At 38.0% G+C, this 19,586-nt stretch overlaps 1 protein-coding gene across 1 annotated transcript; it reads left to right on the plus strand.

Moving 5' to 3' along the window:
- Window positions 1-1,743: 1,743 nt before the first annotated feature.
- Window positions 1,744-18,937, plus strand: ywhabl (tyrosine 3-monooxygenase/tryptophan 5-monooxygenase activation protein, beta polypeptide like). The gene is made up of 6 exons (XM_079837901.1): window positions 1,744-1,863; window positions 4,510-4,815; window positions 11,505-11,628; window positions 15,110-15,273; window positions 15,409-15,504; window positions 17,616-18,937. The coding sequence occupies exons 2-6, from the start codon at window positions 4,522-4,524 to the stop codon at window positions 17,673-17,675; spliced, it is 738 nt and encodes a 245-aa protein (XP_079694027.1). The 5' UTR covers window positions 1,744-1,863; window positions 4,510-4,521; the 3' UTR covers window positions 17,676-18,937.
- The last annotated feature ends 649 nt before the right edge of the window (window positions 18,938-19,586 follow it).

Raw genomic sequence — 19,586 nt, forward strand, 5'->3', positions numbered from 1 at the left:
CCTGTTCACCTGGGCCCGGTTTTTCAAAAGTAATCCACTAGGATTTTGGATAACGGATTGGATCAAATCTTGAAAATGGGTTTTTCAAAAGAAAAAACGGATTACCTAATCGGATTAGATCACGTAATCCAATCTTGGTTTTGATCCGGATCAAACCTTTAGTTTGGGTTTTTCAGAACTTTTTTGTAGGATTTGGATCACTTTGATCTAAAAAATCTGGATTAAATTGATCCCATCAGAAGGGTGGATTCAGCGTGGATTTCATGCCCAAAATGTAATGAAAACTTTAAAAATGTATCAAATAATACTATATTTGGATCATGCAGTATCTTACACGATATCCTATTTATTCATAAGGTTTTAATTTTACATATTAACATATTAACATATTAACGTATCAGATTAGGTAGGCTTTAACGTATTCAGCCTTTCAGTATAGGCCTACAGCAAAGTAAGAGTTTGGCCTCATAAAATAATCCCCCACACAGCTGTCAAAATTGACCAAAAACAATAAATTTTATTCTGTCACTAATTGATATATATATATTCATCACAATTGAAAATATTTTTGTTTTTAGAATATTTATTAGTGATGCATGCAATGATTACAGAATAACCAAAAAAATGCAAAGAATGGCAATCACTGATTTTTGAAATCCAAAACAAATCCAAATCAGAAATAGTGTCTAACTATTGCGTCCCTTGTTGCACGTCCTGTTTGCTCGTTCTGGCAGAATGCAGGAGGTTGGTTAGGGTCTCCAAGGGGCTCAGGTGCATCATTGTCAGCACAGAGAGCGACATTGTGCTTCGTAGCGATGTTGTGCAGGACAATACTGGACATATTTGAAACTTGTTATAAATATCCTCAATGTATAGTGTTTGTGTTGTAGGTCTCAGATGAGCGGACTGCTGGAAGAGGATGGGGTGGGGTTTTTCTTGTTTTTAGTTTTTTTTTTTATGTGTGTGTTTTCATTTCAAATAAAAATAAACTTATATTGACCCCACACTGGCTATTATACTTGTTGCTCTTTACATATCTATAGTTCTACATTGTGATTTCCTATCCTGTTTGAGCACTGGTTATCCAGATTTGGTGATCCTGAAAAGTTCCTATCCGGATCAGATTGATCCAATCCGATGTTGCTTTGAAAAACTGGCTCAAAAGTAAACTGGATTACGTGATCACGGATCGCAAAAAAAAGGATTACTAAATCCGGATCAATTTTATCCGGATTAAACCTTTTGAAAAACCGGGCCCTGGGGTGTCAGGGGTCAAACTGACAAATCCCGATATATTTTTTTTTACAGATTACAGATAGGTACACAACAAATATAAGACATTGTGGTACAGTTCAGAGTATGTTATAACAACAACTAAAATATAGAATGAACAAGTATGTAAAAAAAATAATTAAAAAAATGAAATAAAATAAAATAAAGTATAATATTAGGGCAGTTACACATATCACGATACTACGCAGCTAAAATAATATATTTTACGTTATTTTCCGAGTTACAAGTCACATTATAATGACGGAACATAACCTAACAGTGGCATAATTGGCCTTGGTGGTATAATTTATAGAAAGAGAAAGGCTGAGGACATGGAATGATGGAAGGAAAAGTGGAGGGAAAATGGTGCACCACTGAATCACGAACTGGCTCTCGTGCAATCACAGACAACTTGAAGTCAGCCGTCGCCTTGGTTACCTTTGACGTCACATGGCCCAGCCTTGTCTCGGCTCCTGGGGCTGGTCTGATTGGAGGGAAACCCCGTGGATTAGCCCGACCGCCCGTGAGAATCAGCTGTGAGCCGCGGTTAGCTTAGCTCCGACAGGACCATCGTTATTCCCCGACACTCAGGTAAGAGAATATGCTAGATAGGCATAAATGCCAGACGTGTTGGTTCTGTTTTCATCGTTTTATTATTTGCGATGAGAAATTACATTGAAATGGCGATGGTCGATGCAAGGCACAGCACTGAGTTGGTGGTGATGCTAACGTGCTGAAAATGAACAATAAGCCTTTGCTTGGCATATCTAGGCCGCCCCTTTTTGTTTCTTCCTCTTGGTGTGTTATCTGGTGTGGTCGAGCTTACAGTTAAAATTAATCCCTAAAATGACGCGTTTTATGTTTTATACCTTAGTATGATCATCGGTATCAGTTTTCCACGTGTGTCCTTGTGTAAAATACTGTTTCAACGCGTTTTGCGTGCTGAAACAAGCCGAAGCTTTTCACATGTCTGAGTTCTGAATTCTGCCACTATTAATTGAGGCAACTGTACTTGGGCCTGTCATGTTTACACATTTAATGGCACTCAATGTGTATAACAGTTACTTATTTAGCTAGTTCGACTGTTTCGGGTAATCTGGTTGAGGATATCAGGCGAGCTTTCAACATGCATCTGGTAACCGAGAGACCCGCCTGGCAAACAGCGCCGTCCATTTGCTTTATCAGTCATAACCTCCACGTAGAGATTGTATAAATCATTAAAACACATTGGCTGTTTCTTGACATTACACATAGCTGCGGGTTTCTTTGCTGTGAGGTCAGTCGGCCATGCAGATGGGCAGGGCAGAGCAGACCTGCCTTCATCATATGGCTTAGCCTACAAGCTAACTTGGTTTTATCACGAAGGCAGCGATAAATGGTTTTACCGTGACATTTTAGCTCGAAACATTTGGCATATTTGGCTCTTTAAGAGACATATGTTGCTTGTGTGCATTTCACAATAGATATATGCGTAATAAACAAATCGCGAACCTCTAGTATGGTGTTGCTGGTTAAGCTTTGTGTAGTCAGCAAGTCACCGTAACCGACAGCGACGAATATTGTGGTCCTTCTCAACGTCGAAAGGGATAGTTCACCCCAAACTGTCATAATTCACTTAACATTGTTTTAAACCCGTTTCCGTGTGAAACATTAAAGGAGATGTTAATCAGAATGTGACGGGCTGACAGCTTCAGTCACCATTGACGAACATTGCTTTTTTTTTTTTTTCATACAATGGAAATGAATGGTGACTGAGGCTGTCTTTCTGCCAAGCATCTCTTTCTGTGTTTCACGGAACAATGGAAGCCGTACGGGTTTGGAATGGCATGAGGCGTAGTAAATGATGACAGAATGTTCTTTTTTTTTAGATGATCTATCCCTTTAAGACATAATATGTAAAGCGCGTGAATGGGTAACTATGGGAACTGGGCGTGGTTGTCAGCACATCCGCATATTTCTTCGCACTGTAATGCGACCCTGGAGGCCAAATACTTGTGGCCTTAGTTTTTTTAAGCTGTGTACAAGAATGCCACCTAGATTTAAAAAAAAAAAAAAAATGTATCTTTGGATGTTTGCAAAATGTTTTGTGGTTCAAGTCTAAAACCTACAAAAGTATTGTAGACTTTGTGTTGTATAATGCATGAAAACAATATATTAGGTATGTAATACAACACATAAAAGGCACAATATGCAAGATGTTTGGATTAAAATAACCCCATAAACCACTAGAACAATGTAATATATATTTTTTATTGTATTGTTAATTTTACTTGTATTCTTGCGTTATCCCAAATGTTTCCAAGAATGTTTAAATCCAGAGAAATAAGCACTTTAAACCAGGACACAGACCGTGTCTGTGCGTCACCTATCAATGACATCATAACCTCGATTTCTGATTATATTTTGTAGAAACCATGGAAACACCAAAGACGTTTTAATATATTATTTGTTTTATTAGACCGGTGAGCAACTGATACATTCATTAACAGAATACTATTCATTGTTATATAGCTCAACACAGTTAGTTTTATTGTTTAAATTTCGTTTTATTGATTTACTGCGAGTTTTACCATACCTAATATCGATCTAGCTTACTGTAGTGTGCAACAAGTGTCTCGTAGTACTAGCCACCGAGCGAACGCACAGAGGAGAATTATAACATAACTTTCAACACACTCAAATAAACAGCGCTGTGTTACCTCACATACTCATGAGCGGAAGCGGTCATCTGCGGCATAATAAAAGCCCAGAGAAATCAAGGCGTCGTCAAGCTACGCCTTTGTTTTGAATAAGCCTCTAGGGGCGAAAACTTACATATTGTGGTTTTAAGCAATTGATTAAATATATGCATGCACGGTCAGTAGTAGCATCAGCAGCCTTTGGGTATCCTCTGTGCCTGTGCCAAATTAATTGATTCACTGCTGTTGATTTTTTTTCTGCACTTCCGCAAGGGTGATTGTTCACTTGTCCAGATTATTTAGTTTCTATTCTCAGAAGTGAATTTTGCATCTAATCAATAATCGGTCAGATGACACCATTTAAACATCCAAAGGAAGTCTAATAAAGCAAACCAATGAAATATAACAGTGCATAGATAATTGGTTAAAAGTAGCATTAGTCACGTCTGACTTGATTTTGTGTAATGCTAAACCTTTGGGGTTGAGTTGTAATTAACCGGTTACACCTAAAATAATTGAGATTAAGTGTCTGATTGAACTCTGAACTATTTCTCTTCAGCACTGAGCAGCCATGGACAAGAGCGAGCTAGTGCAAAAAGCCAAGCTGGCCGAGCAGGCTGAGCGCTACGATGACATGGCAGCCGCAATGAAGGCTGTCACCGAGGGTGACATTGAACTGTCCAACGAGGAACGCAACCTGCTATCGGTGGCTTACAAGAATGTGGTGGGTGCCCGCCGTTCCTCCTGGAGAGTGGTCTCCAGCATCGAGCAGAAGACGGAGGGCAGCGATAAGAAGCAGCAAATGGTCAAGGAATATCGGGAAAAGATCGAGAAGGAGTTGAAGGACATCTGCAATGACGTACTGGTAAGAATTTTACAATTGCGATAATCCCAATCTTTTGGAAGTGAAGGCCAAGTATGGCATTTGTCCTCTGCATTTAACTCCAAGTTAGTGCTCACACATTTGGAGCTGTGAGTAGTGAACACACACACACACACACACACATCCAAGCAGTGGGCCATTCACTGCGGCACCTGAGGAGCCATTGGAGGTTAGGTGCCTTGCTCAAGGGCACCTCAGTCGTTTCTTGGCAGTATTGAGAATCAAACTCGCGACCTTCGGGTTACAAGTCTGACTCTCCAATCATTAGGCCCTTTTAGCCTTTTGGATTGTGTCGCTCACATTCTGACCAACACTATACATGCCTTTTCTCTAGTCCCAGTTTCTTTATTCCAAGTGTTGGTGGGTAACGTAGGCTGTTAATCCTGCTTGTGTTAATTACTCATCATGAGCAAGGCCCTATTTCAGCCAAGCCTATTAGTCCAGGCCTGATCTCATTTGTTCCAGCGCCTGCACAGGTGTCCTTTCCCTAGGACAGTTATTGTAGCCCTCCTTGGATGATGACAGATTTAAGGGGTCAGGGTCTATTTAGCCTCAGTTGCAGTCTTTATCCTGAAGAAATGGTAGTTTAATATAGATTTGAATTAAGAGTTAACATCCCATAGACTCTTTGTAATGAGGTTTGTGTGTCCATGTAACCAATTGGATTTACATTATGCAGAATGTATTTGTTTCAGTTAGATATATTTAATCCGAAATGTATCCTTGTGTCATTTAAGAAAAATAAGGTCAAACAAGCTATAGCATTTTCCTTGATACAGGCTCTTGGCTGGTCTACTACCTGTAAACCGGTATACTTTAAATTGTAGGTTGTACAAAGATAGTGAGCTCACCCAAAAAAGGTGCGATATTTGAATTAAGGGTAAAATGTTTCATTGTGAATCCTTGTTGACAGTCCGTTTTATTTCCGTTAATGTATTTCAGAGTGAAACAATATGTTCAATGTGAAAAAAAAAAGTATATTAATAAATAATGAAAAGAATAAAGTGGCTAATTATCTATTGGTCAGTGCACATTATGTAACATTATTAAATAGTCCACATATCCAACAGGAAAGTTGTTTCTGAGGTAATAAGTAGGTGTTAAATTTTGAATTTTGCTCACCAATTGAACCAGTGACAAAGCTAGTAAAGGGATTTGGTACTAGTACATTACAGAAGACAGGAATTTTAAGTCCACTTCAGTTCAGTAAGCCATACAGTCCCCTGAGTAACTTACTCATTCTGAGGATTCAGCTGAAGTGAGAGAGGCAGCCAGTTAGCTTTTAGCAACTGCTTGGGTGGGAGAGACGAGGCTATGTAATGAGGTGTGGGTTGTGAAGAGGCCTCTAGAGAACATGAGGACGGCTGAACTCTGCAATGTGGCTGTGGACCAAACATGGGCACAGTAGAATGCTTGACTACAGTGCAGCTGCTTGTAGATGAAGTGACTTTAGTTTGGACAATATTTGTTTTCTTATCTTTCTTCATCACCAGGTCCTGGTGTAGATGAGCTAAAACCGAAAGAGGAAAAGGGTTTTGACCAGGCTGCCTGATGCGTTTGAAGGGGGGAATTAATTGACTTTGTGTGCACAACATGGGATGAAAGTGGCTGAAGGCCACAGGGCTCTGTGTTACCATAAAGGTTGAGTCCCCTCTAATCCCATAATGACAGCAGCTCAGCTCTTGTTTTTTGGGCCACTGACCTGTAGCTCTCCACGTTACTGTCAAATGGACTTTTTACCTTCACCGCTTTTGCATTTAGGAGAATGAAACGAGACTGATGAATGATGTCATGTGAATTCCAAACCTATTACGTAACCAAGTTTTGCATTTAGTTCTTTAAAGTCCTTACACTGTGTACTAACCAGGCATGATGGGACAAGATCTCGGTACCAAATGTTTTTTTTTTTTTTTTTACGCTAAAAACAAAAATGCTAAAATCAAAGCCAATCAGAAAAGTACATGAACATGTACCTCTCTGTTTCAAACTCAATGCACAACACATGCTTTTTTACTTCCGTGAGGTTTCTTCAGATGACATCATTTTCATGTGGAATGAGGCATTTATAATGTACTCTTTCAGTCCTTTGTTTTTATGTTTAATATAGTTTTTGATCCAATAGAAACAAAGTGACTGACAAAATGTAGTGTCGCACACAAATTCACACATTTCAACGTCACTTGTGACCATAGTTGGATAACAATGCTTTAGGAAATCGCATCCTCTGATTAGGACTCTGTACCTGAGACCATCTTGAGCATTTCAGATAAGTTGCCATTGCATGTGCAGATGTTATGAGTAGAGCCTGACTGAATCATTGGTTTTGCTGATTAATCGCCACCGATAACTGATTGCTGGAACAATCGTTTATCAGCAAAAATCCATACTGATAGATTTTCCTTGTTGCAGTCATTGCGGGAGTGGCTGAGAAGGTCCGCTGTCATTATATAGTACGAGATAGAGGTCTTCACGGGTCCAAAAATTCATACCCGAACCCGAAGAGACCCGTAATGTGCTTAACGGAACCGACCCGGACCCGTCTATTATTTCAAAAGCTGGACCCGGACCCGTGAAGATCCGAGAAATGCCAAAAACGTAGTACCCGGAACCGACCTGGACCCGTCTATTATTTAAAAGCTGGAACCGAACCCGGCGTGAAGACACAGACCCGACTGGACCCGTTTGTCACATATTCCACAATAACTGATATTAACAAGTCAATAAACAAGTTATGAAAAATATAACTTTTTGTCTTACCTAGCCGTCGTCTCCCTTCCTTGTAACGTTACTTGTGATGCATTACATCCTTGCCAAAAAGTTAAATCCATGTTATTCCTCTCTTGTTATTCCAAGCATGCTTAATTCACTCATCATTTCAGCTTTAAAAGTCCACTTTATGTCACGGTGACGGATGAAAAATGCGTCTTTGCAGATTTGACTCGAGTTAACTCGCATAATAACTTTGACTGTTTGCCTTTTTGAACTATAATAGCGATTGCTCGTTCGGTGGCCGCTGACGTCCGCATTATTTATTTGCTATAATCTCTGTGAGCGAGCCTGACCACCAAAACTTTAAGAAATAAGACGGTTCATTCATATTATTATTAAAGTCAATCACAGCGGAAGCTCGGGTTGCCATAGAAATGACACGCGCTTGATACTGCGCACATGCGCGGTGGCTGGAGCAACCTGAAATATGAGCTTTTTTACGCAATTTGAGCATCATAGAAAACATTTGTGACAGTTCAACTGAGATTTTGTTGCTGATTTTAAATATATTATTTAAATATAATTTCAAATCAAACTTCAACAGTGCGTCACACGTAGACAGCACTTACTTTTTTCTCATGTTTGTCCACAATATGCATGAAGGATGCCCGGACAGAAGAGGTGCCGTGGGTTTAACTTCTTTATATTCGTTGTTTTTTAGCTTTTTTCACACATCACTCATGAAGGTAACCATTATTATTACCGTGCGCTTGCAGAGAGAGAGAGAGAGAGAGAGAGAGAGAGAGAGAGAGCGCGAGCGCGTGAGGCGAGCGAGCAAGAGAGAGAGAGATCGCTCGTGTTTTTCTTCTTTCTTTTTTTTAAACCTTATTTCCCGGCTCACACTTTTCTTATCCTAATTTTACAGTTGCAAGTTACAAAAAACACACAAGCAGTGCTGACTGACTCTGATCACGGGCAGGTGTTCTCCGAGTCCGGATCGACTCGGGTATTGCACACAATGTTAAACAGACCCGGGACCCGTAGTAATAGATTGGGACCCGACCCGGACCCGGCTGATCATTTAAAATATAGACCCGAACCCGTACGGGTCCCGGGTCGGGTCCCGGGTCCACGGGTCTCGGGGGCTCCGTGAAGACCTCTAGTACGAGAGAGTGGCTTCTAGAGGCGAAATCACTGATGCCTCGTGAAGTTTTTGATGATGGCCATCTTTAAGCACGACTGTCTGTTTAGATTTATATGAAAGGGTAACACTTCACAATGAGAGTCCATTTGTAATATTAACTAAGGCTTTTTAAAAATTTTGTAATAAAATTCAGCACTATTTTACTTGGAATTTTATGTTCTGTTTTTTATTCTACAATTCTGGATGCATTTTGCCAAAAATCGTAAATTACTTTTTTTTTTATTATTATTATTAAAAAATATATTAATTATTATTATTTATTCATTATTTTGTATAATTGTATAATAATATTACTTTTAATTACATTTAATAATTTTAATGATTCTGGATTTTAAAACATACAAATAAAAATAAAATAACCACACTTTTATTGAAAGTAACACACTAAAATTATTACAAAATATATTAATATAATATTCTTCATTCATTTCTATGCAACAGAATCAGATAATTTTTTTTATCAATTATCTAAATAATGAATAGTCCTACAGAGCTGTTGCCATCCCGGCTACCACACCATGTTACTGCAAACAGAAACAAGTATATTACCTAGAAATTTAATGTCGGCGCATTATTTGAGCTTGCTTTTCTTTTTTCCAATGTGTATGAGTGGTACATGAGTAGAAGATTTCACATGGACCGTGATCAACTGACCGGAGCACACGTGCATAGAGTGGAATACTGAGTGAAGCGTCACATCACAATGGCTAGAGCGAGAGTAAAACCTGAGCGTTGAACACTGGGCTTTTCTTCTCTTTCGGCCAAACATCGAAAATGCTATTTTCAGCTGATAATTTTAGTGCATCCCTAGTTATCGGTAAAATCCGCTATCTGTCAACCTCTAGTAATAAGGGCTAAATTGTTAAAATTATGCTTAATTATTGCTCTTCAGTTAGAGCTGCACGATTAAACCAAAATCACAATATGATTTAGTGTGATTACCAAATTGCAAAGTCTTCTATTTAATGAAATATATGCACTGCCTGTTTCAGAGTGAAGCGCAGCACTGTGTTCTTGCATGGGAGCAGCTCATGTTCTGCCAGTGTTTGCAGCTTCTCAGAGCGGCTCAGGTGGCAGTAAATGCTGCTCCACACAAACTCCATCTTTGAATATGCTCTGAGTTCGGGTCACTTTAACAGGCATTTGTCAACCACCCTTTTATTTTCCATCAAAAAATTTGTTTTATAGTTTAATGTTTGAAAATAAAAAATATTTAATAAATATTAGTTTAGAAATAGTAAAAGCTAACAATATATTTTTTATTTTAGTATAAATTAGCCCTATCTTCAGCTCCTTTTTTTATATCATTTTAGAAACTGTTAGTCTGTTCTGTTGCCGTTTATTTGGTAAATTTAAGAAATTATTTGCTTGTGTCTGACATAGTTTAAGTGACATAGTTTAAGTGCATTCACATTTACCATTGTTCAGCGACTTTTAGTGGGCGAACTCCAGTCATTTCAATAGGATGCAACTGGGAATTTTCAACACTGAAATATTTCCACTTGCAGGTTTCGCAACATGTTCAAGTTTGTCGCGCGGATTCAGAAAGCTGCTTGGTTTAAAAGTGACTTCTGTGTGAGCTGTGCTTTATACAAAAGCACAAATGCTATTGACAATGGACCCTTTTGCCCCCAAAAGTTCGCCAATGTGAGCACACCTTCAAAAGATTTACATTTGTGTCACTTAATATGTAGGAGGAAGTGAGTGGCCGTTGGCAGATAAGTCACTTTATTATCACTGTCTTGTGTCTACACATCAAATAAAAGATGAAACTGCTCACCTCACACGAGCCACTGTGATCTCCCTTGAAAAAGATTATGGGTTGGTGGGTATTCAAACCCACAACTGGGTATATGTCAGGATAAGGAGCTACATAATACAATGATGCTCTGATGCTATGCATTGCTTCCGCACAAGTAGGTCATTGGTTCATCAGTGATGTGAATTAACAGGGTAAAATTATGCATTTGAGATGAAATGCCTAAATGGTTCTTTTGGTCATGGAGATCTCACCTTCTTTTGCACCTAAAAAGTCCTGTCATTTGGACATTTGATGCAATCAAATAAGATCCATAACCATATGGTTCTCTGAACAGTATTTATAACAATGACCTTGACAAAATCAATTGAATCCAATAAGACTACCTTAAGCATGAAGGTGGTTTGTTAGGACATCATTGGAGAGTTTATGGATACTTGTATTGCAGTGATGACCCTGTGGTTCTGTTCAGGGTGGCAACAATCAGGCCAGTCGTGCTGCGAACAAGCCCAGCAAGCTCAATGACCTAGTTCCACAAGCACTAGCTCACACGGCGTAGTCAATTTTCCCATTCTCCCCTTCCCCCCATGCCTGCAATAGAAAGTCTCAGAAGCATCTGTGAAACTGCAGTCCTGCCACAAGCCGTCAGGCCTCTGTCACTCCTAAAGGCGATCCAATGTTGTTGTTTTAAAAGGCCTAGAATGCTGAAATTCTAGAAACCACGTTGTTGGGACTACGTGATAGTTTACTGAAAATGGCACCCCGAGACTGGACACATTTTGCTACTAGCGGTTTCACAGTTTCACCTGGGCCTCTTTTCGCAACAGCATGTCGTCAAACAAGTTTTGCAGAACTCTCTTATCTCTACATCTCTTCTCTACTGTTGACTTTTGTTCTGCTCAGGACAACTTCCCCCTTTCCTTCAAACACTGATAACAGGACGTGAAACCGTTTGACAAACCGCTAATGTAGTTTTTCTCTTTTGTCTGTGTGTCGTAGGTTCTTCTGGACAAGTATCTCATCCCCAAGGCGACTCCAGCTGAAAGTAAAGTCTTCTATCTGAAAATGAAAGGCGATTACTATCGCTACTTAGCGGAGGTGGCTTTGGGAGAGGAGAAAAACTGTAAGCCATTCCGTTAAGTCTGTCCTTAAATTTGCAGGGATAGTTCCCCAACAAGTTTCTCCAAAAATGCATTAGCTTACCTACATGTTGTTTCAAATCTGTATGACTTCCTTCTGTGGAACACAAAAGAAGATATTTTGAGTCCAGTGGTTAATATATTCTTTTGTGTTCTTAAATTGTCTTTTAAAATTCTGCAGTGAAAGTAGTCTGTTTAAATTTACTAGGTGGGCTAGCATCCCTTGGAGCTCCTTATATTGTTAAATCCTGTTAACAATGTCAGATTATGTTAGCTAGATAATCATACAGGCATTTGAACAATATGCTGCATGGCTCTCAAAGCTGCGGTAGTGACTAGTCTCCACCACATGCCAATGAGCATACGAACTTCTGCTAAAAATGTACCGTTTCCGCAAACTGTTGTCACGAAGCCAAGTTTGAGAGGAAGTAAGGGGGTGGAAATCTCTAAAGAGGATCTGTTTTTGGGAGTGTTGAGCAGTTGTGGGCCATTCATAAACTTTGGCTCCCACACTGAATAATTCAGTAGTAAATGTAACAAATGTGGCCTCAAAATTAAAGTAAAGTGTTTAAAATATATATATATATCAAATAAATGCTGTTCTTTTATACTTTATATTCCAAGTCTCCTGGGAAAAAAGTATCACTTTTGTCACAAAAATACTGTTTTCAACATTATTTTAAGATAATAAATAATGTTTCTTGAGCACCAAATCAGTATATTAGATTGAATTCTGAAGGATCATGTGACTATGAAGACTGGAATAATGGCTGCTGAACTTTCTTTTTTTGTATACATCTCACAATATTACTGCTTTACTGTATTTTTTGATCACATAAATGCCTTGGTGAGCTAAAAATATAATAATAAAAAAACTTACTGACCTCAAACTTTTGAATGGCAGTGTAGGTAAATCTTACTGACCCCAAATTGTTTCCCATAGTAGTACAGTAATTACCAGACATCATGTTAACTTGGTTTGTTCACAGGCTAGTTCTATTTAGAGCAGATTCTATATAAACATTGAAATGGTTTACTCTCCATTGTCAGTCTTGGTTGAGTCAGAAAGGAACAGGGCTGCAGTGTGCATAACAGGAAGACCCTTGTGGCTGCCTTCCTGTGCCAGGAGGTTGACAAACTCTCAGGGTGTAGGATTTAGTTATGGGGATGAGAGAGAGAAAATAAAATAAAAGGAGGGTCTTTAGGTCTACAAGGGAAATGGTTAGCAGTCTGATTTCCTTCCTTCATTGGAACAGGTGCAGACAAGGGAATCCACCCACCTTACTTGAATGAATGCGAGCCCATGTGTGGGTGGGTGGAGCTCCAGCGCTGCTTCACAGCCTGTCAGATTCCTGTTCCATCTTAGGAAGGAAATGGAATATAATTCCCTTTGATTTGATTGTTTGAAAGTCTCCCTGACACCATACAGATCCTTAGTATTCACCAATAAAAACAAACTTTTTAACACATGGTAGTGCTGGGCGGTATACCGGTTCATACCGAATACCGGTATTTATTTATTTTATTATACGAATTTTGATGATACCGCAATACCGGTATATGTCGCTTAAACAACGTTCGGAACGCGGCGCAGCGCGTCATTGTTTGAGAGGGGACCCATTTCATTGATGCGCTGTAGAAAGAGCAGTCACAGTTGAGATCGCATTACAGCACAGCCTATGGCTGAATCCTATACTCTCATTCACTATTCCCTACGTTATCACATTTGAAGGAGTGAATGAAAACGTGCGTGAAGTTGGACAGCGTTGTGTGTACATCGGCTGTACACTCGTTATTGCGGTGCAATGGGATAGAATGAGTCCACTCAATAACGTCCAATAGGGTTTCGGACACCACTACAAAGCGCTGTCCCCTCCAAATAATGCCCTATTTGAGGTTATGGGGGCGATTTCGGATTCAGCCCTTGATTACAGTGGAGATTTCAAACTACACGCGGCGCGCGAGAGAGAGCGGTTTCTGCGCGGAGCGCCGTGATGGGTTTAACAACGCTCACCACATGGATCATCACTGACCGGAGCGAGCGCGTTTACATTTTTTATGGACAAGTTTCATATACTATAGTGCTCTAGTCTAGACATGAACCAGAAGCGTGTATGCGCGCATATTTCATCACGTCTTATTAAAATGAAATGCACTGATTACACTGATACAACCGTATGTCTAATCACGAACGCGCTGACACAATGGATTATTCTGCTACACAAAAGACAATGATGTAAATGAATAAATAAACTGACAATTCAAAGAAGAATGGGCCAAAAAGTAACTGCTTTATTCTCTCTTTGTTGTGTGTCATTCGTTCAGAAAGTGCTCTCTTAAATGTATTGCAATTATCCGCGTTTCTCCTCGTTTTGGCAGTTTGTTGTTATATAGGATTAGATTTTTAAAATGCTTAAGGTGCCCTCAACTCAACTTTTAATATTCAGGTGTCTGTAAGTATGACTCTGAGTGTGTTGCAGGTCTTTGTTTTATTAGTTGTTGTCTCCCCACAGCATCATTTTGTGAGGCTTTGTTAACCTGTATTAACTCTAGTGTGGAGTTTTTCTACAATATTCACTCATCATGACAGTAAAACAGGGTATTCTAGTCAATCTCCTGCAGTATTTCCTCTCTTAATCAGTAGAAAATGTGATTAACACCCTGTCATGCATAGGGGAAAAAATACCGTCATATACCGTGAAACCGATATAATTTAGAAAAATACCGTGATATACATTTTTGGTCATACCGCCCAGCACCAACACATGGCAATATTAATAGTTTTGAGTGAGATCAACTGGAAGTTCATACATCATTCACACTGTGTTAAAACTGATACCTAGTGCTGTTAGAAACAACAGGAGCTGTGTGTCCACTAGCAGCAGAGAAGGCACATGCTGAAAGCAGGGCAAACACTTGCCTTCTACAGAGGGAATGGATCTAAAATGCATTGTTTATTCATAACCTGAAAGCACATTTAAAATGGCAGATTGCAAAATTATTTCTGTGGTTTTAAATTTTATAATTAAAAAGTATAACTTTAGTTAGTATGCTTTGTTGGATGATTGGAATATCTAACAAATTACATCTTTTATTTTTACATTTTAGTGAGCGCTAAATTTTAAAATGTTTACACCTTAGTGCAAATTTTTATCACTTTATTACTCAATCATAACTTGAAAGTTTGTGCTTTAACGCCCCCTAGTGGAAAAATGTAATTTCACTGGTTTAGGGCAGAAAGTGTTGTTCATGTTGACTGAAAATACTGTTTTTCTCCGTTTGCTTTATTCATTTATCTATTAATTAAGCAATTTCACAAAAATGCAAATTTGATTGATTTTAAGTTTTTGTTGAGATGCTAACATTGCAGACACAATTGTACCAGTTAAGCTGTTTATTCTTTAAGCTGAAACGAACAAAAAACATGCAACTACATTCATACACATTTCCTCTTTGTATTTCCAGCTATCATTGCCAATTCACAGGAGGCCTACAGGGATGCCTTTGAAATCAGCAAGGCGGAGATGCAGCCCACACACCCCATTCGTCTGGGCCTTGCGCTCAATTTCTCCGTATTTTACTACGAGATTCTCAACTCGCCCGAGCAGGCCTGTAAGCTTGCCAAAACGGTAAGGTTAACACACACCCACACGCACACAGGCTAATGAGCAAAATATTAGAGTGTTACCCACAATTATATAGTGAATACAAAATAGATTTGCATGTAACACTCATCTTGTTTTTGGTTGATCTTTTTCCTCTAGGCTTTTGATGAGGCCATTGCAGAGCTTGATTCACTGAATGAAGAATCATACAAAGACAGCACATTGATCATGCAGCTACTGCGGGACAACTTGACAGTGAGTTATATCTTTAGTAGCAGGTTAAATTAAAATGTAATATGTGTGTCTGTGTGTGTGTAGGGTGAATTCAGGGTGAATGGGACACTTTTTCCAAGTCATCTCAATGACAAAAAGTGTTCCAATCACCCCGAATTCACCCTATGTATATATGTGTGACTAGGGCTGGGCGATATATCGAGTTTGTACAATATATCGATATATTTTTTAGAAGCGATACGGAATTGGGCAATACCGTTTATATCGATATACAGTAGATTGATACAAACGCATCTGTAAAACAGCGGAGCAATCAGAATGAGCTGATGCAGGGAAAGTGCATGATACAACTTGTCCTAAACATGACACATGCTCTACATTAAGGGCTTCAAAATAACTGGTAAGATACAGTTAACACGTTTAGTTTAAAGCAGCATGCCCTTTCAGATGCTCTGAGAGATAACGTTATGCTACTTGTGCTGACAGACAGACACATACTCGCTCTGTTTAATGCGTTTGAAATGTGGGGCTTTCCTCAGTGCATAACTTACATTTCAAAGGTATTTTCTTCATCTGTAAATGTTAGAAAGTCATGCAAATATGTCCATTTTGCTGAGGAGAGGACGAGCCGCTAAAATTCAGGCTTAAGCGCCACGGCGTGCACGCGCAGCAAACAGACGGAGCGCAATAGGAATGCAATAATTCTGACTAAAATATTTCTAAAATATTTATTGTTGGACAATAAATGTGCCATATGTGGAATTTTAAACCTACAAGTAAGTATATTTTAATGAAAGTGACCATTATAATGGGGTAATCAAATAAAAGCTAATGTGCTTTTGTTTTAGTTCAGTGAATTATTAATTTTGTTTTTAGATTGTAATGTTACAATGTTAGAATGTAATGTGATGTGATTTTAAACCACTTTTTGCACCCAATATATTTCATAGCCAACATTACATTCACTGTAGCCTATTTGTTTATAGCCTTCAATATCAACATTGTTTTTAGGACATCATTGGGCAAGATGTGAAATAAAATTATTATTTTAGAATTGTATTAGAATAATTACAGATTTTTTATCCAAATAGAAAAACGTAGAAAATACCGGGATATATACCGTGTATCGCCATTCAACCAAAAAATACCGAGATATGATTTTTTGGCCATATCGCCCAGCCCTATGTGTGACCATGCACCACAAAACCAGTCATAAGGGTAAATGTTTTTAAATTTTGACGTATAAATAATCTGCAAGCTGAATAAGTAAGCTTTCAATTGATGTATGGTCTGTTAGGATAGGACACTATTTGACTGAGATACAACTATTATGAAAATAGTTTTCCAGAAAAATCTGGAATCTGAGGGTGCAAAAAATTCTAAATATTGAGAAAATCACCTTTAAAGTTGTCCAAATAAAGTCCTTAGCAATGCATATTTCTACTAATAATACATTTTTAAAAATATATTTACGGTAGGAAATTTACAAAATATTTTCATGGAACATTACTTAATATCTTAATGATTTTTGGCATAAAAGTAAAATCTATAATTTTTACCCATGCAATGTATTGTTGGCTATTGCATATACATATATGTATATATGATAAAAAATAAACGTTTTTACAATTTGTTTTGTTTTATCTGCCACAATAATGTAAATATATGAAATATGTTCATTAGTTTTTCTTAAATACAATTAAATTGCACATCAATATTTGGTAATTTATAGGGACAGTATAAAAACATTAGATTAAGACTTAAAATAACACTATGAATAAATATTTAAAAACATTTAACAACATAAATTTAGCTTAAGGCAATAAATAAATATTAAAAAAATAATAAATATAAATTATAAATTAAGTGCACAAAAGTGCACATTTACTCATTTGTTCATATTATACATGTTTGCACTAGATATTAATTTATTATTGTTAAAAGTAGCAAGTTGCAGTCAAATTTATATAATTATCACATTTTATATCATATATTCAATATTTTTGGAATTGAAAACCCTACTTTATATGAAAGTGTTTTAGCATTCAGCCTTTTTTTTTGTTGAAAAGTCTCTTAGAAGCAGGTGTTTAGGTGTTCATGTCTAACTAGTCTCCTCTCCTCCATTTTTTCAGCTGTGGACTTCAGATAACCAGGGCGACGGCGAAGACACCGAGGAAGGCCGAGAAAACTGAGTCTCTCTCTGTCCGTCCTTCCCCTGTTATTCACCTGCCATCGTTCCAGTTCACCATCAACACTGAGACCACCTCATCGTCGACTTCTGTCTCTTTTAGTTCTTTTATTCTCGCGCCTTCCTTGCTTTCTTCCTTCCATGTCATTGTGGGTTTTTTTTCTAAGGATTTGTGTAACGGGAGGTGGGTGGGAGGGGTTAAATAGGGGGCGGGTGGGCGTTGGGATGCGGTTGGGGCAGGGGGCTGGGAGGGGGATGAAGTTTGTCTGCTGTTAACCTTGTTTTCTCCGTGGGAAGCTCTAGGTTTTCGCATTAGCGTGGAAGAATGTGGTGAGGGCAAGTTCTCAGCTCATGCAAAGTTGCAAGTCAAACCCTTTTGTTATTTGTATACTGTATGTAAATCTCTGTCAAGGAGTCATTATGTACACCTGCAATCTTAGCATCTGCATTATAAACAGCCCTTGTCTTCGAGTAGAGGTGGGATAGCACAGTGCTAGTCTTTAGCTAGGAAGGAAGCAACGGCAGAGTCACACAAGTCAAATAGTGAGCTGCTCGCTCGCACGTCATGAAAAACGATGGGCAAAAAAAGGTTACATTCCATTTATTGTCACTTTCAAGTTTTGTATTCCAGGCATTTGGTGCCCTGCAGATGGCATTTACTTATTCCCTGTTAATTACGAGGTATAGAGGACCCTAAGAACAAAGAGCACATAAGCTTGATACTGTTACCGTATGACTGTACAAGCAGCGCAGTAGGACATGCTAGTGTGATTAAATTTACCAATAATGGCTCATTTTGATTTTTCCTTTTTTCCATTCATTTCTTTTGATACTTGCCTAATTTGCATGTGGCTATGAAGTAGTTAATATGGGGAGGAAAGGGAGTACTGTTGGGCTGGCTAGCTTTGTGTCATGTCTCTGGAATTTTCATACAGAACACCCAAGCATAAATGTTATTTGGAGGGAAAATATGTAATTTCATGTAAGTGGATTAAAAAAAAAATAATTTAACACAATGTTTTTACTATGTGGTGTTTTTTTCTGGCCGTATTAAGATTTGTAAAAGCATTCTTTGCATGCTAAAATCAAAATTTAAACAAAAAATAATAGAAATGCAGTTACTTTCCATTACTGCTGTTCAAAATTTTGGGGTCCTTAAGATTTTTTTTTTTTTTTTCTGCAAGGGTGCATTAAGTCAATCAAAATGACTTTTACCTTGTTACAAAAAAACATTCTATTTCAAATAAAGGCTTCTTTTGAACTTGATCTAAAAATCCTGGGGGAAAAACTGATTGTTTCTATAAAAATATACATTTTCAACACCGATAATAATAATAAAAAAACATATTAGAATGATTTCTGAAGGACACTGAAGACTGGAGTAATGATGCTGAAATTTTAGCTTTGCCGCCACAGGAATAAATTACATTTTAAAATATATTAAATTAGAAAAGATCAACTAAATGTGGCTTTCAAAAACATTGGGAAATCTTACCCACCCCAAAATTTTGAAAGATAGTGTGTATATAATGATGTGAAAAAGCCAAAAAAAAAAAAAAAAAAGAAAGAGGTGTGACACTAAGAGATGCTTTGAGATCTTCAGATTACGTTTCCTTTGTCCAAGACAATTCAGAGACCCGAGGCATAAAATATTTGTGCAACAATATATTCGTTTATTGAAACTTGATTCCATTTAGAAAATCTACACCCTCTTAAAAGGAAAATATCAGCAAACATGAGTACACTGTTACACACCAGTTTCTGAGAAACCGGTTCTAACCAAAGATGTGTTCTTTAAAAAAAAACAAAAAGCATGATTTTATTTTTAAACATAAAATATCAGATGAGTACAATAAAGATACTTGTTTTAGATTTCCGTAGCTATTTTAGCGAATATTGCAAGAGAGGTCAAAAA

Source organism: Gobio gobio, assembly GCF_949357685.1.
Source record: "Gobio gobio genome assembly, chromosome: 15".
Classification (NCBI taxonomy): Eukaryota; Metazoa; Chordata; class Actinopteri; order Cypriniformes; family Gobionidae; genus Gobio; species Gobio gobio.

Excerpts from the sequence above, each read along its gene's own strand:
- ywhabl (XM_079837901.1), top strand. The coding sequence starts at position 4,522 with ATGGACAAGAGCGAGCTAGTGCAAAAAGCCAAGCTGGCCGAGCAGGCT. Across the intron at positions 15,274-15,408 it reads CCTGTAAGCTTGCCAAAACG|GCTTTTGATGAGGCCATTGC; the intron begins GTAAGGTTAACA and ends TTTTTCCTCTAG. Across the intron at positions 15,505-17,615 it reads TACTGCGGGACAACTTGACA|CTGTGGACTTCAGATAACCA; the intron begins GTGAGTTATATC and ends CCATTTTTTCAG.